Raw genomic sequence first — 22,921 nt, 5'->3', positions numbered from 1 at the left:
CTACTCGCGGCCACCCAGGGCGGGGCTCATGGGGCCCGCTGTCTTGAGAGCACCCGGCGCGGCCGGACGACACCGCGGGCTCTCTCTGGGCGCCCCGAGCTCCCGCTGACCTGCTGGAGACATGAGCGCGGATTTACATCTGTACACGTGTGTGTATAAAAGATTATTTCACAGTTAAATATATTCCAATACGCATGTCTCACTGGACAAGCTGCGTCTCCCAGCACAAACGTGGCAGCATCACAGAGACCCGACGGCGCACGCTCGCGCCCGGCCACGCCTGGCCCCTGCTCCTGTCCCAGGTGCGCGACACGAACGCTCTGCTTGGAACTCGGTTTCCCTGCCGCGGTCGGAGCACGTCCCTGACAAGCGCCGAACAGAGCTGCCCGGCGGGGCCGGCGCCTCACTCGGCCGGAACCTCGTACTTGAAGATGACACTGAAGAGCCGGCCGCCCAGCCGCTCGGCCAGCCAGGAGTTCTTGATGACGGCCAGCTTGAGGCTCTCGCAGCGCAGGGCCGCGTGGTAGTTGGTGTGGACGGCCCGGCCCATGCCCTCGATCACCACCAGGTCCGCGCCTCGCTCCCGCACCAGCACGGCCAGTCCCTTGTCCAGGCGGCTGTGGGGAGGGAGGGGGCTGTGAGGGGGGGGAATGGTGGCGCCTTACCCCTGCACTGAGCTGTCCCCCGGGAGACGCCATGCCCTGTGTCCCTAAAGGGCAGTAACTGACAGGGATGCCTGGGGAGCCCCCACCCCTGGGCCCGACGCCGCTTCTCTCCGTGATGAAATCCTCTTTCCTGGTTGGCAGCAGCCCCGGAAAGGGAGGGGGTCAGCCCCGAGAGTTGCTCTGGCCCCAGCCGGCTCCCAGTGCCCGGTTCTCCCGCTCTAGGATCCCCAGGGCCTGAAACACCAGTGCGGTGACCCGGTCATCAGCGCCAAGGAGCCTCGGGGGTGTCTGCCTCTCTCACCAGATGGGGCCCGTCCGCCTGGGGCCCCACCGAGGGGCTGCGGCCTTCTGCGGCACACAGGGAGGCCAGGGGCGGGCACGGAGGTGCCTCGGGGTACCTGAGGTCCAGACACGGGGAGCTGGAGCCCGTCTGCGTCAGCAGCAGTCTCTCCTCCCTGAGCGCCGAGCTGCAGAGCACAGGGACCAGTCGGCACCCCTCCCGCCGTGCCCCCACCTCTCCACGCAGACCCCGGGCTCCCGGCTAGCTTACTGGACGACGGGGTCCATGGCCGCAATGCGCTCGGCCACGATGAGGGACTCGCAGTAGGTGACGTCATTCAAGGCAGGTCCCGAGTTGCACGCCAGGATGACCTGCGGCGGGACGCCCCGAGCTTTGTAGGGACCTCGGCCGCCACCTGGCGCCGAGCCAGCGCTGTCTGCCCACCCACCCGGGGCTGCCACGAGCGGCGCGACCCCGACGACCTCTCACTGCTCGCTGGCCTCCAGGAGGGCCGGCTCCTGGGTCGGGACGAAGACGGCCCCAGAACACTGTGGTCGGGCTGACCCGAGGTCCGTGGTGTGAGGAGCCTCACCCGAACCTACCTGCCCCACAGAGGCCACGGCGGCGCCAACCCCACTGCGAGTGGCGGGCCCAGGGCAGGGGTCCCGCCGCGGCCTGGACGCTCACCTCCGTCCCTCTAGAGAGAAGCTCCCTGACAAAGGGGAAGACTCCCAAAATGACGTCTATTCCACTGTTATCTGCGAAAATTAAGGCACATTTGTGAGGGGGCCCCTGTAAGACAAAACCAGGACGTTCAGTCGGGAACAGGTGCGTCCAAGCGTTGCAGACCCTCCGTACTCCACGCTCCCCGCGGGCCGAGGCCGAGGGCTGCTGGCTCCCGCAGGTGCTGGGGTGCGGGGGGCGGGACGCGCCTGTGGCTCTTCCAGAACTGTGTCCCCAATGACCTCTGAGCCGCGGCCACCGACCTAACCAGCAGAGCCTGCAGGGGGCAGTGGCTGGGGGAGCGGGGCCGCGGCGTCCGCCTCCGGGGGGGGCCCTCGGTGCACCGCCCTGGAGTGGCCCCGTGCCCCGTCCTGTGCCCATCCTCCTCCCCCGGGGCCTCGAGAGCCCGGCCTGGCCCTGGGGCAGAGGCAGGGGCGGTGGTGTGTACCTTCAGCCTCTGAAGCCACTTGCTGTAGGAGTCCACGAGCCACGGCCGCTCTGTGGGACACGGAGCCAGTCAGCCACCCCAGCCCCGGCAGGCCCGCTCCCCTCCAGCAGCCGTGCCCTCGCTCCTTCCCTCCCCTGCAGGGCGAAGTCCCAGCGCGGACGGGAGCCCCTACCTTGCAGCTTCATCTTCGCTTCCTCGAAGCCAAACTGGGGGTCAGACTCGAGAACGCTGCACGGCGGAGAAAACAAGTCACAAAAACCCCAACCTCAGCTTCCGGCATTCACCGTGGAGCCCAAACGGGCTGAGCCCGCTAGGATCTGGAGCGCACAAGTCTCACAGGCCCCAGAGCAGTGGCAGTCTGGACGAGCTCCAGGACGCGGGGCGTGGGGGGGAGCTGGGGGCGGGGTGAGGGGTGGAGGGTCCCGAGTGTGTGGCAGCTTCCGGCAAGGCGCTGGGTCAGCCCCAGCCTCGCCCGGCACATGCCCCAACATGCCACTCAAAGGGACAGCCAGTGACAAGGGTAAGGAGGGCACGAGGGCGCTTCTCAATGTAGACCCAGTGAGGGCAAGGACAGGACACCAGGCAGGAGACCAAGCATCCAGCAAGGGAAGAGGCCCAGGGCTGGGCTGGGGGTGCCGCTCCCTCGGGGCCCCTGGGCCACCTGCTCCCACCCGCGTCTGTGAGCTCCTTCGAAAAGCACCTCCGTCTCCCAGTTTCAACCGTTAAGTATGGTTGGATTCCCACCGTAATGTGCAAAGCCCAGATCTGGGTTTCTACATCTGAAAATATCACGCCCCAAACCCACAGCCCAGCCCTCCATGTGCCTGCTCTGAACAGGCTCGGGGCAGCCAGGAAGGAAATCCGCCACCCACTCCTGGGGCCAGGGCACCGGGACCCCATCCCTCATGCCGCCTCCGCAGGGACCGAGCTGGGGCAGTGCACGTGGCCGAGGGGGACAGGACGGGCCGTGGCCCTGAGCCCGAGATGGAGTGAGCAGGCAGGGGCAGGGCTGAAGCGTGGAGGGGCCGTGAAGGCAGCAGCACCTACTCGGAGACGGCTTTCGCTCCCCAGTCGAAGACGTTCCCCGCCAGCAACCCCTTCACCAGGGCCAGCTGCCTCTCCTCCCAGCCCAAGGCATCCAGACAGCGGATCACCCTCGGGAAACACTTTAGCGCCACTCCGTTTTCCTTCTGCTTGACCTGCGGGGAAAGGCGAGTCGCTGGTTGGCGTGAAGGCACGGCCCTGCCTCCCTCGGGCCCTCGGAGGACCAGGCAGAGGGAGGGCGCCCCGCTGCGGACGTCCCCACGAGGCCGCCCTGAGGGAACGGATGCCCAGCTGTCACAGGCGTTCTGGCAACCCTGGATGCTGACAGCTACTGAGAACAGCGCGGCTGCGGGCGCACACTCAGCCACAGCCGCGGGCGCACACTCAGCCACAGCCGCGGGGGCGCACTCAGCCACAGCCGTGGGGGCACACTCAGCCGCGGCCGCGGGCGCACACTCAGCCACGGCCGTGGGGCCAACAATCAGCCATGGCCGCGGGGTGCACACTCAGTCATGGCCGTGGGCGCACACTCAGCCACGGCCGCCGGCGCACACTCAGCCACGGCCGCCGGCGCACACTCAGCCACAGCCCCGGGGGCACAGTCAGCCACGGCTGCGGGGGCACACTCAAACACGGCCGCGGGGCGCACACTCAGCCATGGGCGCGGGCGCACACTCAGCCACGGCCACGGGGCCAACACTCAGTCATGGCCGCGGGGCGCACACAGCCACAGCCTCGGGGCGCACACTCAGACACGGCCACGAGGAGCTTGTGCCGTGTCCCCAGGCAGGGCAGAGATGGGCTATGGTGGGAGACTCAGACCCTCGCAGGTGCCCCACGCCCTATCCCCAGATAGTCCGTCTGAGGGCAAGGGAGGCAGGAGGCGGGTATGCGGCACTGGCTTGGAGCCCTGACCGCCATCCCTGGGCACACGGCCTCCTGGGCACAACGGTCCGAGGAGGCTGGTACCTCTCAGCTGGCTGGTGGGCTCGGGCGGCTTGTCACCTGCGAAAGCAGGACTGCTGTCCACAAACGCCAACCCTGAGGCCGGACGCAGACCCCACCAGGCCAGAGACAGGCACCGCCCACCGAGAGACCACCCAGTGCTCGCACCAGGCAGGCCAGGCCAGGCCAGGCTGCGCCCCTGCCCCCTGCTGCCCGCACCCCCCTCGCAGGCACCAACCCCACGCAGGGGGGCGGCACTCACTTTGGAGTAGGGGTCTGGGAAGTTGAACTCGTTCAAACAGTGCTCCCTCGTGTCCAAAAGGCTGCGCACGGTCAGGGTCCCGTAGGCGCTGGGGAAGAGGTGGAAGAAGGCAGCTCAGGGGGTCGGCCACCAAGTATACGGCCTCCCCCGGCCGCCGCCTCTGCCCCCGGAGAGCGTCCTCGCGGCAAAGCAGCTGCGGAGCAGGTGCGCGGGGAGGCCAGGCAGAGGCACACGGTGCCCAGGGTGGCTATCGGGAGCCCGGCGCGGACACTCACAACGGCTGATGCCGCAGCGTCTGCAGTTTGCCCCAGTACTTTTGCCGGAACTTCTCGGCCCTCTCGGCCGCATCTGCTGAGCCTGGCTGGCTGGCCACGGCACGTTTCACCACCTGCCGGGCACAGGCCGCTTAGCAAGGCCCCGGCCTCTGCGTGGCCAGGGCCGTGGTCCGAGCACGTCCCCACACACAGGCCCACGGCCGCTGGAGATCGGGGTCCCGGGCTCTCCCCTGTGGGGTGGGAATGGGGTCACCGCTGGCCCCTACCCGGGGATCAGAGCCACATCAGCTGGGATGAGCTTCTGCGGCACCGGGGGCGGGGGGCGGGGGGACAGGTGGCCTGGGACCATCCTAGGAGGCCAAGCGAGGTCCCAGCCTGGAGGCCCCTCACTCAGAGGACAGAGCCCGGAGGCCTGTGAGGACCGAAAAGGACGTTCGCAGGGGCCGGGAAGGCCCGAGACGCAACCCACCGGGGCCTGGAGTCCCACCGCCATTGCCCCCGACCCCGCGTCAACCGCGTGCCTCTGCCCAAACACAGGACCAGCGCGGCGACCTGGCACGGCCCCAGGTGCTTCGGACCCACGAAGCCCACGGGGTCGCACCTACACCCAAGAAACAGGAATCAACTCTCAAAGTCCGACTCAGACCCCACAGCCACCGACCAACCCTCCCACAACTGTCGCTTGCTCCTCGGAAGCCCCACGGTTTCCAGAGACGCCCGTCTCTCGTCACCGGGGGCGGCCGGTCCGCCCCGAGCCCTCACCCCGTCCAGGGCCTCCTCGAAGCAGGTGAGCCAGTACTTGCGGGCTGGTGCGTCGTCCGTCAGGTCGACCGTGTCAGGCACGTAGGAAGAAGGGTCCAGAAGGAGGGGCAGGTTGACCAGCGGCCGCTCCAGCCGGTCCATCTCCAGCAAGTCAAACTGGGAGGGGGAGAGGCGACACGCGCGTCAGCCGGCCGGTTCCGGAAGACCGAGACCCCTCGGGCCAGTCTGAGCAGCAGCTCCTCGGGGGGAGCGGACGAGGACGGGGCGGACAGGCCCCTTCGTCCCGGGCCCCGCCTGCCCACCTTGCAGCCCTTCCCGGCCTCGGCGCCCAGAGCCAGGCTCCCCGGATCCTGAGTCGGCCCAACCCCACCGAGGCCACGTCCCTCCCAGTGACTGTGCTGGTGCTCCTGCGACAGGGTGGCCCTGTGGCCGGGGACGCCTGCACCAGCATGCGCTGCTCTCCCCACACACGCTGGCTGCACTTCTGGCCCCGTCTCTGCCACTCCGGCCCCCGTGGGCATGGTCCTCTCTGCCCAGCCGGCCCTTGTTCCGTGACTCCCGTGGTACCACACCCACAGCAAGGCCACGGGGACCCCGTGGGGCAGGCAGTCCAGGCTCCCACGCTGCCTCCTTTCTCTCCACAGCATGGGTGCCCTCCACGCATGCCGTGTCCGGAACCAACTCCCTGGCTACGCCGAGGGGTAGGACCCTCCCCGCCCGACGTGCTACCCAGGACCGGCCATAAGCACGTGCTCTGGTCATTTCCGGAGGAGCCGCCCCTCGGCCACCTGGCGCTTTTAAGTTTTATGTTGCTCAGACGAGGCTGGTGTCACACCAGCCCTGGTCCCCGGAGACGTGCTCACACCTCACTCGGCACAAGCCTGGCAGCCTCTCCCTGCTTGCGGCCGCGCACCCGACTCCGCTCTCGTCTGCCCGCGGCCAGACCAGCAAGCCAGGAGGGCAAATGGCAGACGTGCTCTGAGCTGGGTGCCTGCACCTGGGGACACCCTGGCTCTCGCGGTGCCTGAATCACAGGGCGTTCAGCCAGGAAACAGCTGGTGCATTTCCAGCGATGAAAGAAAGTGTACGGTCGCCCACCTCCGGGGCCTCGGCCCGGTGTCCGGGGCACCTGTCCAGCCGACAAGCAGCTCAAACCTCAGCTTTGCCTTGTGTAGGCTCTGCACGCCCGTGTGTGAAGGGAACCCTGCCCCTGCCTTGCAGGCCGCACGGAGACCCGGCAGGACGGGTGCGTGAGGCGCGGAGCAAGCCGGCACGCACGCCAGCTCGACGCTCGCCCTCCTCGCTCACGTGTCCGTTGGGCTTTGCGATCCCTGAGGCAGGAATCCACGTCGCGCCTCCTCAGACCAGAAGCGGGGGTCAAAGATGCAGAGACCCTGCACCTGCCACCTACTGGCACGGCCGGGCCGGCGCGCGGGCCCCGGGAGGGGTTCTCGTGGGGAAGTCATGATTAGATCCCGTGTTCTTACGGTGCTTACGCCGACTTGTGAGAGAACCTGCGTCTACAACTGAAAACCAGCGTTGCATCCGACAAGCCAGCAGGCCGGTCCTGAAGGAGGCAATCTGACCCCTGTGCCCGGACTGGCCGCCCGGACTCCCCCAGCTGGCTCTCCGGCCGGTGCCTGAGCTCTGCCAAGTGCTCAGAGACTTACAAGAGTGACAAGCCAGTTGGGGGGGCATCCTCAGTAAGCCTGTGAGTTCCCCAGTACGGGCCACAGTGGCAGCGTCCTGTGTCTGGCTGATACTGGTCCTGGTGGGAGACCCTCTTTGCCCGCTCAGCAGGACAGAGGAGCCCCTGCCCAGTCACACAGGTGTCTCCCCAGCTGGGGGTCGAGCAATGGGTAGGAAGCTTCCCAGGGCAAGAGACTCTGTGCCTCTGCAGGTTTGAAACCATCAGGCAGAGAACATGGTCTACGGGAGGGGCCCAGGTTGGTGCCGACCCTGGTTCTGCTGTCAGTGGCCCCACCGCACCGCGGAAGCACACACTGTATGCTCCCTGCAAACAGGGGCCTGCACTGCACGGTCTTGGGGCTCCCGTGGAACTTTTGGAAAACACAGAACTGCTGGGGCCTGAGGAGGGAAACCAGCCCCCCTGTTCTTATCGTCCACGGTTGGTCAGTGGCCAGGACAGGGGGTCTCGGAACCTGACCCCACCAAGAACCCCGCACTTACGGTGCCGCTCCTGGCCCGCTGCGTCGGGCAGAGCTCTGGGGACGAGCTCATCAGCCCGGAGCTGCCTGCATAGTTCTCTCCCCAGCTGTACTGGTTAGGGTCTGGACGGGAGAAAACCAGGGGTCACCCCGGGGGTACCACTCTGTGCCCACACCCCAGCATGGCCCAACCGCCACAGAGGGTCCCCACAACACCAAGGGAGCCTGGGGCCGTGGCACCATGGTCTCTCTCGCTAGTACTGAACCCTTTCCAAGCTTCTTAGAGCAGCCCGCCTCCCCATCACGCCCTCCAAGTGGACTTCAACAGGCAGGCCGCCAAGGCGCGTTCCTTGCCCTCGTCACGCACAGACGACCCCCAGGAAGAAGGAAGGACTGCTGCCGAGGGCCAGCCCCTGCCTCGGCCCCCGTCTGCCCCGGGCCAGCTCCTGCCCCGACCCCCCCCCGGCCCACCGAGACCACCATGCGGGCGCTGGACTCCAGAGGGTGAGTGAGGGCAGTGGGCCGGCACCTCCTGGGAAGGTTAGAGACCCACTTCCACAGCCTCCACCGCTTCTTGCTCCCATGTGCCCTACACTGCTGGGACGCGACGTCACCCCGGCCGCTGGACTCACTGTCTTGTTCTGCTCCTTTAAGAAACGCTCCGATGGCTCCCAGGTAGCCCTCGTGTCTCAGAAACAGCGCCTGGACCTCCCCCTGCCACAGCAAGACCCTGTCTGAGCTGGCCTCACCGCCACAGGGGGAGTCTGGGCAGCTCGGAACCGACCCGCCGCCCGCCGTCCACCTCCCTATGTGGCAGAGGCTTCCCGAAAAGTCCGCGATGTACTCGTCCACAAAACCACATTCAGGGCTGAAGCTAAAAGCTTGGCATTTGGAGAAATCAGAGAGTGACCAGCTTCTTCCACAAAATTAACACCCACCCAACCACCCCACTCGCAGGCCCAGCCCAGAGTGTCCCGGGGAATGAAGGATGTCTCCGAGCTCAGCTCATCCACGGGGGAGACGGCAGCCGCGTGCCCACCGCTGCCACCGTGACCAACTCTGAGACGGCCACGGCGCCTGGTGCTGGAACCCACCAGGGCAAAGGGGCAAGGGTCCAGGAAAAGCCTGCCCTGGGCCCCCCTGCCCTTTGGTCGACAGGTTCTGAGGACACGGAGGGCTGGCACCAGAGCATCAGGGAGGGCAGGAGGGCGAGCTAATGAGCGTCGAGGAGGGTTGGGAGGAGCGGCAGCTCCAGGGGCCCGCGGGGTCACCTTGGAGAAGAAGTTGATGCTGTAGGTGATGGTGCGCATGGTGACGGGGTGGCCGCGGATGAAGAACCCGCCGAAGTACACCCTGTCCAGGCCGTGCAGCCTGGCGTAGAGGCAGGCGAGCTGCCCGATGTCGTTGCTGATCATGTGCAGCAGACTCTTGGCCATGTCCTCCTTGGAGAACTCTGGGGGGGCACAGGTGGGCGCTGCTGGGCAGGGCGGGCCGCAAGGGGGCTGGCGGCACGCAGAGGGCATTGTGGGGAGCAGGTACCTCTGTCGGCCATGGCGGACTTCCCGAAGCTACTGGCGATGAGGCTGCCGCCCAGCCCCAGGGTCTGGTGGGCCCCGCCGTAGATGTCCTGCACCAGCATGTCCACGTTCCTGTGCTGGCCCTTGGAGGCCAAGTGCAGCAGCTCGTCGAACTTCTGCGGGGACGGGGGCCAGAAGGGGGGTGCTGCGGGAACTGCCAGCGTTGCCGCAGCCCGCAGAGCGGCACGTGGTAGGCCAGGAGGCCCTCCTGAGTCCGGGAAGGGGGTCAAGCTGAGCGTAGGAGAGGCAGTCAGGGCTCCACTGGCCGCCCCCTGCCCCGGACGACACCGGCAGTATGGATGGCCATCCTGCAGTGACCAAGAACCACGGCCAGGACGAGGCCCAGGGTCCCTGGCCGGACCCCCAGCCACCAGCCTCGGGCCTCGCGGCTGCCACCCCCCTCCTGAGATGGTCTGGGACCCAGGACCCGGAGCAGAGCCCGCGGCATCTCTCTGCGGCCCCTGCAGTACCTTTGTTTTGGTGAGCAGAGCCCCAAGTCCCCAGAAGGTGCCGCCCCCGATGGAGCTACCGCCGACCCACTCGAATCTGTCCTCGGTCTCCACCTGCACGCACAGTGCCGGAGGCCGGTCAGCAGGGCCCGGCCCCACCCTGCGGCTCACGGGGCGTGGGGGCTCAGGGCAGCCCAGACACCGGGAACTCCATTCCTGAGGGCCGCACCTGGCCGCCTGCCGTGCCCCCGACAGCCCACGCTGGCGTCCCCCAGGCGGCCACGCCCCCGCACCCGGCCGGCTCCAGCAGACAGCGACCCCTGCCCGGCTGCCACAAGTGCGACCCCCAGAGCGTGCGTCACCTTCACAATAGAGACTCCAGAGCCGATATTGACCAGCAGATACGGGAAGATGTTGGGGTGATTGGTCTGGAATCGGAACTCGGGGTCGGAATCTTTCTGATACACAAAGGCCTCGTGGGGGATGTTCTTCAGCACAAAGTTGCAGCCTTTTATCAAGCATGTCATCACGTCCTCCTTGTCCACTCTGCAAGGGACAGAGCCGGGATGGTACAGCGCCTCTGCCGCGCGCGGCGGCTCAGGCTGGGCCGGCCAGGGCTCCCTCCAGGGCTCCCTCCTGGCCGCGCTCAGCCGCCCACTCGCAAGGGACGCATGGCTCCCAGACACGCCCCGGACACAACTCAGACCGGCCCCTTCCCCTCTGCCCGGCAAACGGCTTTGGACGGGCCAGCTGCCCGCACCCGAAGACGCGGAACTCTGCCGCGCGCGTGGCCCCAGCCTCACTCCCCACGTGGGCGAAGGCGTCAGGGACCTCGGCCCCAGCGGGACGGGGGGTGCCGCCGCCGCCGCCGCCGCCGCAGCAGGGCCCCCTTCTCTCCTCGGCCACCCAGGCCGTCCTAGGCTTAGGCCAACAGAAGCCTGATGCCAGCCCAGCTCAGACCCTTGCCCCTTCAGAGCCCGACCCCGAGACCCGAGGCCAGCAGCCCCTGCTCTCCCGCAGCCCCTGTGGCCCCCACCGACCTCAGCTGCAGCTTTTCTTCGATGAGGTCCTTGAACCTGTAGGCCCCGCCCCCGGTGGCCTGGATGACCTTGGTCTCCGTGCTGACGAGGTGATCTTTGATGAAGTCCAGGCAGGCTTCGATGTAGGTGTTCTCGAACTTGACGAAGTGCAGCCGGGCAGTGACCTCCTCCTGCACAGAGACCTCATAGGGCGGCTCGTGGTCCTGCTCTGCGTCCTGCGGGTAGAGGGCGGGGGTCTGGGTGCGCGTGCTGCCCTCGGGGAGGGAAGGACGTGGACGTGAGGGCCCTGAACAGGCCCAGCTCTCTAGGGGGTTCCGGTGGGAGGTGGAGCCGGGGAGGCAGCGGGTGCTCCTGCTGGGGTCCCTGGTGAAGGGGGCGAGCGAGGGAGCAGGGAGGGGTTTTCACATGAGGAACATCCAGGAAGCTAAGCGACGGGGTGAGCGGTGGGCGCGGGGGGCCAGGAGAGCACCGTGCAGGGAGCACCGCGGTGCCTGCCCACCCAGCCCACCCAGCCCGCCAGGCGGCTCACCTTGCCCGAGTAGTCGAAGGACCGCACTCTGGCCACTTTGTGCTGCACGGTGGAGTAGTAGGCCAGCTTGGTCAGCGAGCCCCCTGGCAGGGGAGACACAGACGGGCAGAGTCAGGAGCCGGACGGGAGGGCCCGAGGCTCTTCTGCGCACCGTCTCCTCTGCCACACTGTCCTGTGCTTGAGGCACTTGGTGTAACTTGAGCCCGACACTCTGCAGGGCCCCGGGCAGAGGAAGGGCATCAACCGGGAGACCCAGACACTCCGCTGTCTTTGAGACCACACCAGGCCTGAGCCTGTCCACCGCCCCTCCGCATCCAGTCCTGGGCAGGAAGGAAAGCGTCCTGTTTCCGGGAAGCCTCAGCGATCATGAGTGGTTCAGAAAAACTCTGTTTCAGACTCCGATTGTGAAAATGACCCGACAGAGGAAGCTGGCGAGTACACAGCTTTCCCTGACCCGCACCCCGCCGGCCGTGATGGCTCGGGGAAGTGATAACAAAAGTATCCTCCCGGAGGGGACGAGCAGAGGAGGGGCTGCTTTCACCAGCGTACCCTCTCAGGGCTCTGGGCGGGGCGGCCACACGGGGGGGCAGCGCGGCTCTGGGCGGGGCGGCCACACGGGGGGCAGCGGGGCCTCCTCCTCCCAGCCGACCTTGTGAACACCCTGGGAAGCCCAGCATCGGGAAGCAGAAGAGGCTTTATTTGCCTGAAACACGTTTCAGGGCCACTTAAAAAGCCGTCCTGGGCGGTCACTTCCGAGTGTGCGGAGTGAGGCGGCCAGTGGGTCCGTGCACAACCGCCGGGGATGACGAGGAGGCGGCGGCTCGGGAGGCTCGGGGCTGAGAGCCGCTTCGAAACCTGCCCGGCTCCGTGGGCTGGCCCAGGTGAGGCAGAGCCCTGTGTGAGGGGGAGGCTGAGGCTAATCTCTGACCGCTGCTTTGTGACAGGATCCCAAGGGAACATACAAGAAACACGCGAGGCGGGAAACATCTGGGGGCTGAAGCTGGCCCAGGGAAGAGAAACCCGCTGCCGAGAGCACGCGCGGGGAGCCCGCCGCAGTGTGGACGGGCCTGCGAGGGCCGCAGTGTGCACGGGCCTGCGAGGGCCGCAGTGACCTGCCCTTGGCGGGCCCTGTTCAGGCCACCCAGGCACAGGCTTACCCTCATCCCCAGACCGTGGGCTTTAGAGGGAGAACTTGGTCTTAAGCCTCCTTATCCGTCCTCCCCGCCCCCAATCCCCGCCTGGCCCAGAGCGTCCTTCGCTCTGAATTAACTGTTTCCTAAAAAGACCAGCAATGCAAAGGGATGAAGATACACCTTGAGAGACTTTTCAAAAAGTGACCCTAAACGAGCCCCCTCCACCCTGCCACGGAAACCCAGTCTCAGGTTGTGTCTTTTTTGGATGAGCTTTAAATCACAAGCAAATATGAATGTTGGGGTTTGGGGGAGGGAAGTCAGGTCTGTGTGCCCCACGCCACGCGCCCCCCATGGGGCAATGCCCAGCAGCCCAGACTCGTCTCTCCACACCCCCTCGGGAGGGAAGAGTCAGGGGTCTAGGAGGTGAGTGGGGACGTGCAGAGCAGGGCTGTCAGCCTGAACCGGGCTGAGCTCACAGAGCAGAGCAGGGGCAGGGGCAGGCAGGGCCGAGAGCTCATCTGCTCTCAGGATCCTCTGGATTTAGCGAATGCCAACCCAGCTCCCAGCCACAGGTCGTGGCACGTCAAGCCTAAGGGGGGCCATGCACGCAGCCCTGGGCTCGCTGGCGGGCACCGCAGCCTCCCCAGTCCAGAGCCAGGAGCAGCGGACCGTGGGAGCAGCGGACCATGAGAGCAGCCTCCTTGGGTCCCTTCTCCAGCCCGAGCCAAGACCTGCCCACTCACCCAGACCCGCGGGGCCTGACTCAGGGCCGTCCTCTCCTCCGCCTTCTTGGCCTGTCCTCCTATTTTGGGCAACAAGGGGCGCGGGACACCCCAATCTGTGTTGACAAAATGTCCCCACTGCTTTCCAAGTGAGGAACCCACTCGGCTGACATGAGCGTCCGAGAGAGAAAGGCCTGCCGAGGACACAGAGCAGCCGAGCTCTGCTGGACCAAGAGGCCTGGAGAGGCCAGGGAAGTGGGAGAAACCTATTTTTAAAGCAGACTATAGGCACGCACGGTGACTGGTGCACTCAGGGCTGAGGACCCGCACCCGAGCGGTGACCTCCTACCAGCCCTGGGAACGCACAAGAGGTCTGTCCTTTGGAACAATGACCGTGTCCTTTGGAGAAACACAGACACGGGACCGAGACCCAGCGAACCTCCCAAGAGGGGAAATGAACACGGACACTAAAAATATCCCGAGTGTCCTCTGCCCAGGAGCCCCGCCTGGGCTGGCGCCGGAGGACACCTTCCTGGACTGCCTGCGTCCTGTGGCTACAACCTGCCCCTGGGGGCCACACAGAAGATCAAAGGTAAACCCCGTGGCCAGCCAATTCTGGCTGCACCTCAGAAACGCTAAGTGCCGACTCGCTCCAAGCAGCAGCACCCCAGCATACGTGCTGCAAAACTGGGTGCATGCCCAACGGCGCACACCCTACGGCCCGGCCACCTGGAGTCATGGGCGGGTCTCCAAAGACACACAGAGGAGGGTCCTGAGGGGCCTCCCGGGAAGCCTGGCTTGGGAACCCCCAAGCCGGGCCTCTAAGCTTCCCCTCGCCAGCCCAACATGCACCCTGGCAGGACGTTTCATCAGCTCCCATGCTCCTCCTGTGCCGGGCTCCATATGGGCTCCTTGGCACACCTGCCACCAGGTCAGGGCCCCACAGCAGCGCTGCTCACCACCCCGGGCATCTGCAGGCTGAGAACACAGGACCCAGCCCCGCCTCCCCACGGCTCCCACCTCCTGGAGGACGCGCCCCCACCCACCCAAGTCCCAGACAGTAGAGCGACTCTCGGGAGCAGCAGGTGGCAAAAGCATCCCATGCACGCGGCTCCAAGGGGCCGCCCGGGGCTGCCAGGACGCCCCAGTCCTTCCAGGAGAGGAGCACTCTTGCCCAGCTCCCACAGGTCAGCGTGTGACCCGTGGCTGGGGCCGGGCAAGCGCTCACTCTCGGCTTCGGGCAGGCACAAGCCAGCTGAGGACGCCGCAAGGATCTGAGCCTGCGCCCGCCCTGGCCTGCTCCGGGTGTCCTCCGCAGCAGGACACGGCCTTCCATCCCTGCGCGGACCCGGGCGGGGCCGCAGAGCGCGCGCCGCCCAGGACCCGGGCCCACCTGGCCGCTTACAGCCGGGGACCCGAAACAACTTCGTCATCGGCCGTGACGGGGGCGGCTGGGAGGTGTGGGGCGCCAGGGCGGGGTAAGGGGCTGGGGCTGGGGCTGGGGCTGGGGCTGGGGCTGGCCGGCGCAGCAAGGCGGGGCGGGGGCTGGGCGGGGTCCTGGGGCACCGCCGCGGGCCGCGCGGCACAAGGAGGCTTCTGAAGGCCGCCAGCCAGGGCCCCCGGGTCCACGTCCAGGTCCTCCGAACTCCCGCCAAATGTCAGCCGTCCGGGAGCTGAGGCGGCCGCGGGAGGGCTCGGGCTGGGCCCGGGCGGGCAGCCCTCAGAGGACTCCAGCGGCCCGAGCCCGGCCGCCGTCCACCCTCGGCGCGGCCTAGACGGCGGGCCCCGGGCCCCTCTCGCGGCCCGCACAGGCCCCGCCCGGCGCCCGACCCTACGGAGATGGACCACCGAGGGGCTGCCGGGCCGCCCGCCTCTCTGCACCGGACTACGACCCCCGGCGTGCCCCGCTGCGGCCGCGCAGCGCCTGCCGGGAGTGGTAGTCCGGCCGCCACGGCGAGCGCGGGCGCCGGCGGGCCGCGGACTACAAGGTCCGACAGGCTGTGCGCGCCGGCGGCCCGCGCCCCGCCCTTCGTCCTTGCCACCGCCCCCGGCCCGCCGGCTCCGCCACCGGCGCCCACGCCCGCTGCGCGCCGCCCGACTCCCGGCGCCCGCCCGCGGCTACCAATGTCAATGGCGAAGCGCTTGGCGTTCTCCAGGTTGCGGAAGATCTCGTCGGGGGGCAGCGTGATGCTCTTGTCCAGGCTGTCCCCGCTGCTCCCGCTGCCGCTCGCTCCACACTCCGCCATTTTGAATGTGCCCGGCCAACCTAATCATCTATGGAGATATATGCGCATATATTTGACTGCTAAACGCCCCCCCGCGCATATATTATGCTAATGAGACGTCCGGGCCTGCCCCTCCCCGCCCGCCCCTGTGGTCCCCGCGGCTGGAGGGCCACTGGGCTCTCCTGAGCCAGAGTCCCCAAGGCCGCTGGCCCCGCACAAAACGTCTGGACTGTTGTCTTTGTTGCCCTTTCAGCGAGCTGGCCAGACGCTGACGTTCAGTGCTGTGAGCTAGTGCAGAGGAGGTGCCTGGGGCTCCAAAGACCTGCCTCTGTCCAGGAGTACCGCTGTAATCAAGGCGCGTGGGACCCACCAGCCCGGCTCTCTAGGAGCGAAGGATTGTGGGCTGCGAGAGCCCCATGGGAATGGGGGTGTCGGGGACCCTGTTGTCCAGGCGCCACCAGTGCAGGGTGGATGGTGCACCTGCCTGCAGGTGGGGAGGACACTCACTCTGATGGTGAGGTCTGCAGAGAGTGCAGCAGAAAGCACGGCAGCCTGCCTGGCCTTTTGGCAAAGTGGAGAGTCTACAGGCATTTGCAGAGAACTAGCTGAAACGGTTCCTGAAGCTGGAGTGCGGGTACAGATGGTGGTCGGGACGGGTTGCAGGGCCCGTCCCTGGGAAGCCTCTGATGTCTGGGAGACCCTTGAGGGATGCGTCTCCCTCAGGGGCACTAGGCGCTTTAGGAAAGAATCCAGACGGTGTTGGTGGCAGACAGAGGGACCCTAAGGTGGCTTTGGCAACGGACTCCCAGGTGACTCTGGGCTGGTTACTTTGTGTCTCTGGACCTCAGCCTCTGTTGAACCCGTCTCCAGCCGCCTGGCAAGGCCTTTGGAGTATAGGCCTGTGGGGCCGCAGGAACTGGGAGCTCCAGGGGGTGATGGGGGGAGGGGTCATGGACTTCCGCCTGGGAGAAGCAGCCTTCGAAGATATTCGAAGGGGTGGGGGGGCTGGTGGGGATGCCTGGAGGGGAAGAGTGCAGAGGGCCTGGTCCCAGAGGACGCAGGCCTGGAGCTCCAAGGACCCTGGGCCACGGGTGGGGCGGTGTGGGCCTGGCCAGGGGGCACACCCCACTCCCCATTCATTGACACGCCTGCCCACATGCAGGAAGCCTGTGGGATGCAGGGGAAGGTGTGGGGCAGGCGATGGGCTGGCCTGGAGAGGGTGCCTTGGATTCTGCTCCGAGTGGCCAGAAGGACTCCAGAGGGCAGTGGGGCGAGGCATGCTGAAGAGGAAGGACAGCCAGGTCTGGGCCCCACGGCCCCAGTGACGTGTGAAAGACTTGGCCCCAGGTCCAGCTCCTTCCCCTCCCCCCAACCTGGGTGGGTTTGTCCCTTGGGGAGCCTGCATCCTTTTAGGCTCCTGCGGACTCCACTGGTGTCCAGTACCCTGCCTAAAAATAGGTGCCCTTTTTGAGGCGAGGGATTGTCCTTGGCGACTTTGTCACCAGCCCTGCCTCTTGCAGCCCTGGTGAGCGTTCGGCCTGCAGGGAGGGCGGGAGAGCCACCCGTGCACTAGCCAAGCGGCTGCTCCCAGGAGCTCTTCCGGGGACAGGGGCCGCTGGCCGTGCTTGAAGACCAGGGTGGAGGCAAACACGGTCTCCTGCCGTGTGGCCCAGCTGAACCCCTCTGCTGCGGGGAGGGCCCCCTGCAGGCCAGGGTCTCTGCATCGCCTTCAGCCAAATGGAGCTGGAAAGTCCCGTAGCTGTCACTAGCGCCCCCCTGCCCTGTCCCCCACCTGCAGGGAGCCAGCGAGGGGCCGTGAAGGAAGCTCCAGCATCCCTTCCGGCTGTCCATGGGCTCTGGGTTCCATGGGGCCTGCTCTTCTCCCGGCCTGCCTTCCCACTGCTTGCTCACCTCCTGTCCTCATAACTGCCTTCCCTCAGCCGGGACCAGCACTTCTGCCTTGTCCAGAGGGTGACTGGCAGAGACACCTCCCCCCACAGCTGGGGATCATGATGGTGCGTGGCCTCCTCCACCCCTGCAGACTGCCCCCACCACCGTGGCTGCCAAGAACCCACGTACAGCACAAGAGACAGACCCAAGGGCTGCTTGGTCAGGTTTTATTGGAAATCTGCAGAGCCAGCCCGTGGGCTCCCACGGGGACCGACGGTTCAAATTCTGAATTCAGATCCTGCCCACACGCACCCACCCACACACAGGGACCCTTTGAGGATCATGGTGGAGACCCCCGCCCTCCCCCCAAAGCCCACTCTGAGCCCCTGCTAGACAACCGAGTGTGAACGGGGGCCTTGTGGCCGCGGCTTCGCGTGGCCCTTCCGTGCCCGTCCAGGCTGACGCTTGTTCCTATGAGGATACACCTTGAGTTCCGCCTTCACAAAAGGCAAATGTGCCCACGGCACGGCCCGCGCGCCAGGCCCCCTGGCCTGGACGCTGCAGGCCCTGAAGAAAGTCTTCTACACACGGAGGCACCGGCTGACCGAGCCCCTGACACTTACAAATATCATAGAACCCCAGGCGGTGGGGACTTCCCAGAAGTCACTTGCTGAAATGCAAACACAGAACAACCCCATGGAGTCAGACACTTGGCAGAAGGTGGGCCCTGATTGTCCTAAGTGACAAGGACTCTGCAAGCACATTCTCTTGAGAATGACCCTCCTGCTGGCCCGCCAGCCTGGAGAGAGAGCCTTCCGGAGAAGGGGGCCTGTCCAAGCCCCAGGAGGGACAGATGGATGGCCAGAGGAGCAGGCTGGCCGGCCCTCCGGTCCTCGGGGGTGGCCACCCGCCAGGCTGGCAGGGTCACCAGGGCCGCCAGAGGCCGCAGGTGGGCTGGCGTGCTGCGACGGCGGTGGCCTTGGCGGGGGTGAGCACGGGCGGGGGCGCGGTGCCCGCAGCCTTGGGTTCCTTGGTGGGCACCGTGGGCGCGGCGGGGGGTCGCTGGAAGTGGTAGAGCAGCTTCATCTGCGTGTCGCTGGCCGCGTGCAGCGTCAGGAACTGCACGGCCTCCTGCAGGCACCAGGAGTAGCCTTCGCTGTAGTCCTGGTGCAGGCTCTTGGGGCCGGCGGCGGCGGCGGCGGCGAAGGCTGCGGCGAGACGGGGCAGCGGTGACTGGGGGCGGGGCGCGGGGGGGGGCGGGGCGCGGGGCGCGGCGTGGGGCGCGGCTCACCTTTGCTGTGCTTCAGGTAGCTGACGGCCATCTCCAGGATGTCCGCCTTCTCCAGCTTGGAGTTGGGCTGGTGGCGCGCGAACTCCTGCTCCAGCAGCAGCTTCAGCTGCTCGATGCTGCTGTTGATGCGGTCGCGGCGCATCTTCTCCACCACGGGCTTGCGGAGCTGCGGGGGACACGCGCGTCAGCCGGCGGCGGGGCGCGGGGCGCGGGGCGCGGGGCGCGGGGCGGGCGGCGGCTCACTTACGCGGTTTTTCTCTTTGGGGCTGAGCAGCTCCACGGCCACGGTGCTGGGGGCCATGCCTGGCGCGGAGAGGCGGCGAGCGAGCAGGCAGTGGCGGCCGGCGGGCCGGCGGGCCCTATATAGGCGCGGCGGCGGGCAGGCGCCTGGGGCCCGGGCGCCGCGGCCGTTCCCACACTCGGCGGCCAATGGCCGGGCGGGCCGCACAAAGGCGCCGGCCCATTAGCGCACGCTAAATTGCCTGTGAATTGGCGCGGGCACAATGGGCGCTCCCCGAGGAGCAGGTGGGCCGCTCCGCACAATGTCCGGGCTGTGGGAACGCGCTCGCCCTCATTAGCATCCCGGGGCCTGATGCTGGGAGCCCCGCGCCTCAATATGCTGTCTTTTCCCAGGCCTCGGGGATAGGGGGCGGGGGTGGGGGTGGGGAGCAGGAAAGAGTGGTGCCGCTCCCGGGCCCCTCTCTCCCCTCCCCTTCGCCTCTCCCGGGGTCTCCCGCCGCTGGCTGGCAGAGGCTAGGCGGGGAAAAGCTTTCCAGTGAATGAGTGGGGGGCTTCCAGAGGTTTGGGCACCCTCCCTGATGGGGACCTGCTGCACACCCCACACCCACGCCAGGGCGGGTGGAATGGAGGAGGCTACAGTCTCCCTGTGCGCAGGTAGAAGGGGGAAGAGGGACCCACGCTTTTGGAATCAGACCTGCTGGCGGAGGTGATAAGTCCCAGGCTGTCACCTGACTTCTTCAGGGCTGGAAAACCTTCTGTGGCTTAGCCTGGGGAAGACTCCGGGTAGCAGAGGGCCTGAAGTGCCCAGCATGGAGTCTGGTGCCGAGGCCCTCCCCCCAGGATCTGCTGCACCCGGTCTTCCGGGGAGCAGCCTGTCAGGCAGTGGCATCTGGGGTGTCCTGCACCAGCCGGTGCTCCTCAGGGCCTCACCCTGCCCCTGGGGCAGGAGGTACGAGCACACAGTCCACAGAGCGCAGGAGAGCCCAGGGCCCCAGGGGTGTGCTTGACACACGTGTGTGGTCACCACACATACAAGACGGGGGTGGGGGAGGCCTCTGCTGCCCGCTGGCTGCTGCCCAGCCTGGTGGGGACGTGTGGGGTTTGCTTTCCTTGGGCATTCTGCCAGCGGGTGGGGAGGAAGGGTGCCAGGTGGTAGGCATGGGGGTCAGAGCAGGACAGGCCTGGAGCCCACACGGATGCTTCATGAGCTCAGACAGCCCCCTAGGGCCTCCCTGGGAAAACTGGTAATCCTGGTGCCTGGCCAGCCAAGCCCAGGTCCCCCAGCTGCTTTGGGGACCGCCAGCCCTACCCTGGTTGTCCAGGAGCACCCCCTCTGCCCAGAGCAGTCATCTTGCTCTGATTCTCTGGAGTCCTGCAGGGACTGGGGTGGGGGAGCTGGGGCTTCCTCCTGGACGCAGGGCAGGACCCAGTCAGGTTCAATGGGCAGGCGGAACCTCTGTCCTGGGAACCGGCAGGTGGCATCAGGGCACATCAGCCAGAGTTTGAATCCAGGAACAGGTCCAGGTGTGGCTGGAAATTGCAGGGCTTTAACAAGGGTCCAGTCAGATCTTCCCCCTCCGCCGGGGTCTTGGCGGGGACCCACAGCTATGACTGGCTTGTTTGGTGGACCTGCTCCAGAAACCCCCCTCCCCCTCCCTTATCCCCACCCCCATCGCATACAAGGAGCCTTTGGTTTCCCAGCAATGGGCGAGGCGGGAAGCAGGCAGGATGGTGTCGCGACAGGAGTGGCTGGGAGCCAGCTCAGGGTTCCCTGTGGGCCAGCTGGTCACCCACTGGGGTGTGTTAGGCTGGGGAGCTTCCAGAGGGGAACCTTCAGGTAACTTTGAAGGGGGAGCATAGGGAGCCCCTGTTCACCCCTCTGGTACCTTCTCCTCCTCCTCCCTCCTAACAGCCTCCTCTTGAAGGGGGCCCAGGCCCTGGGCTGGCTGTGGGAGGCGGGAGACCCTGGGCCGGGGCTCCTCTCTGAGCAGATGGGGCCCTACTACAGATGTGGCTCTAGTTTGATGCAAAAGGGCAGGGGACAGCTGAGGAAGCTGGGGATGGGCGTGTGGAAGCCACAGGCTCTGCCGCGCAGCCTTGGGCGCTGACCACAGCCTAGGTGCGGGCAGGCAGGTCCTGCGGGCCGAGCGCGGGACCCAGGACGCTCCCTGGGGCCATTTTTCAGCCCAAATGGGACTCATGCTGGGCAGTGGGCATGTTTTGGTGTGTCCCTTGCTTGTTTATGGACTCCCTAGGGGTGGGTTGGGGTGGGAGGGAGAGGGTGGCTTTGTCACCTGTGTCTCCGTTGGCCACACCCTCAAAGCTAGGGACTCAGCACCAAGAAATTGCTTAGCGAAGGGCTTGGGGAATGCAGGGGCAGGGAGCAAGCCCCAAACCCACTCCGGCCCTGGCCACAGCTGGCTAGACACAGCTGGCGAGATACGAGCCCAAGTCCACGTGTGCCCTAAGCGCCTGGCTGCTAGACGTGGGGGTCCCAGGGCCCTGACCACGAGTGAGGGCAGTCCTCAGGCCAGGCCGTCCCGCTCCCTGCCTCACTTCTATCTGCGTCAGAGGGGCATTTGGCTAGGGCTTGTGTCCTGCCCTCACCCCCATTCCCCAAGCTGGCTCTTGGTCCAAGTGAGACACGTGCAGGAGATGTGGTCCAGCTCCCACCAGCCCTCCAGCTGCCCACCCACCCGCAGTGGGCCCGGGTGGCCTGCCCGAAGTGAGGGTGGTGAGTGGGCCGCCTCCTTCTTCCCTCCTCCCCCTGAGCTGGAGCAGCTTTGGTTCATTTTTCAGTTGTGGGAGATATGAGACGACGGTGTTCAATCCCAGCGAGGCCGGATAGAGCCTGGCTCCCTCCCTGCGTGCGGGCCAGATGGCAGCTCTGAGCCCTCCAAGGCACACGCCTGGCCTTTGTGGGCCGTTTAACACTGTGAATGGGGCCAAAGTGTGGGAAACTCCTTGGGCTCCTGGCTCACACCACCCGGAGGGGGCTGGCCCACCAGGCCTGGGGGAGGGGGAGGGGGATGCGAATGGGCCGGGGCGGGGAGGGCTGAGGCTCCCTCTGGGCTGGTGGGCTTGGAGCAGAAGCACCCGGGAATGCAGGGGCTGGTCAGATCTTCCGACTGGGCTGCCCCCAGCAGCTGGGGAGGGCTTCCTTTCTCCAGCTGGGACTTTGAGGGGGAGGGAGGTTTGTCCTGCCCCCCACCCTGGAGACCTCAGTAAGTCTGGGGTGAGCCTCAGCACTGAGGGAAGATGCCTGGCTGCGGATGTGGGGGACTCCCTGAGTTGGGCTGATTATGCTAGAATTCAGGAATCTGGGACCATAACTCCTTTGTGAATGACACCCCAATCCCCGGGTGACGGCAAAGCAGGCGGCTTGCAGGGGGTGAGGGCTCCAGGGGCATTAGCTCCCGAGGCTGGAGGCTGGAGGAGGCGAGCGCTTGCGGAGAAAGTGAAATGGGGCAGCCGCCGTGGGAGGGAGCGGCGCGGGGTCCCCAGAAATCCAGCCGGGAGCCACCACCTGGTCCAGAAGCTCGTCTTCTGCGCATGCGCCCCGAAGACCTGGGTGCAGGGGCTGAGCGCTGTGTCCCCCACGACCCCGGCAGCCGCGCTCACGAGGGCCCAGCGGTGGGAGCAGCCCCGGGGGGCCGCGGGTGGACCGGGTCCCTCCGCGTGATGGACTGACTTCGAGCTCAGCGAGACCAGCCGCTCCCCGCAGCACAGGCCCCGCGGGGCTCCCCGCAGGCGCGGCTCCCGCGGGAGTCAGATCCGTGGAGACAGAAAGTGGCGGGGTGGGTGCCACAGGTCGGGGGCTAGCGTTTCCTGGGACAGACGTCAGTCTAGAAGATGGACCGTCCTGGAGACGGACGGTGGGGACGGGCGCACGACAGTGTACTGTGCTTCACGCCCCGAGCCGTGCCCTTAGCGGGAACAGCCGCGAATTTCACGTGAGGCTTGTTTCACGATCCACAGACATGTTTTTAAAATTTATTTTTAAAATTTTATTAGGCAGGGGCGCCTGGGTGGCTCAGTGGGTTGAGCCTCTGCCTTGGGCTCAGGTCATGATCTCAGGGTCCTGGGATTGAGCACCGCAGCGGGCTCTCTGCTCAGCGGGGAGATTGCTTCCTCCTCTCTCTCTGCCTACTTGTGATCTCTGTCTGTCAAATAAATAAATAAAATCTTTAAAAAAATTTTTTATTAGGCAGAGAGGCAGGCAGAGAGAGGCGGAAGCAGGTTCCCTGCTGAGG

The 22,921-nt window shown here is 66.5% G+C and overlaps 2 protein-coding genes across 3 annotated transcripts; both read right to left on the bottom strand.

Annotated features, from left to right (window-relative positions):
* Nucleotides 1-145: 145 nt before the first annotated feature.
* Nucleotides 146-15,303, bottom strand: PANK4 (pantothenate kinase 4 (inactive)). Of its 2 annotated transcripts, none has more exons than XM_032301583.1 (19): nucleotides 15,145-15,303; nucleotides 11,168-11,250; nucleotides 10,639-10,853; nucleotides 9,961-10,144; nucleotides 9,620-9,712; nucleotides 9,112-9,265; nucleotides 8,844-9,025; nucleotides 8,205-8,286; nucleotides 7,595-7,695; nucleotides 5,405-5,560; nucleotides 4,643-4,755; nucleotides 4,368-4,455; nucleotides 3,164-3,315; nucleotides 2,289-2,344; nucleotides 2,117-2,166; nucleotides 1,633-1,737; nucleotides 1,216-1,316; nucleotides 1,064-1,132; nucleotides 146-617 (listed from the first exon to the last, which is right to left on the bottom strand). In XM_032301583.1, exons 1-19 carry the CDS (start codon nucleotides 15,266-15,268, stop codon nucleotides 404-406), a joined length of 2,322 nt encoding a protein of 773 aa, XP_032157474.1. In that variant the 5' UTR covers nucleotides 15,269-15,303; the 3' UTR covers nucleotides 146-403. The 2 variants fall into 2 exon arrangements, with proteins under 2 accessions (XP_032157474.1, XP_032157475.1); XM_032301584.1 differs by lacking the exon at nucleotides 15,145-15,303 and adding an exon at nucleotides 14,416-14,514.
* A 2,047-nt stretch (nucleotides 15,304-17,350) lies between these two features.
* On the bottom strand, nucleotides 17,351-18,799 carry HES5 (hes family bHLH transcription factor 5). Its single transcript, XM_032303419.1, has 3 exons — nucleotides 18,676-18,799; nucleotides 18,429-18,594; nucleotides 17,351-18,345 (listed from the first exon to the last, which is right to left on the bottom strand). Exons 1-3 carry the CDS (start codon nucleotides 18,727-18,729, stop codon nucleotides 18,062-18,064), a joined length of 504 nt encoding a protein of 167 aa, XP_032159310.1. The 5' UTR covers nucleotides 18,730-18,799; the 3' UTR covers nucleotides 17,351-18,061.
* Nucleotides 18,800-22,921: the final 4,122 nt, after the last annotated feature.

This window comes from Mustela erminea, chromosome 10, assembly GCF_009829155.1.
Source record: "Mustela erminea isolate mMusErm1 chromosome 10, mMusErm1.Pri, whole genome shotgun sequence".
NCBI classification, from domain to species: Eukaryota; Metazoa; Chordata; class Mammalia; order Carnivora; family Mustelidae; genus Mustela; species Mustela erminea.
Note: the sequence above shows the minus strand (reverse complement) of the source record. Positions and strands in the feature narration are given on the sequence as shown.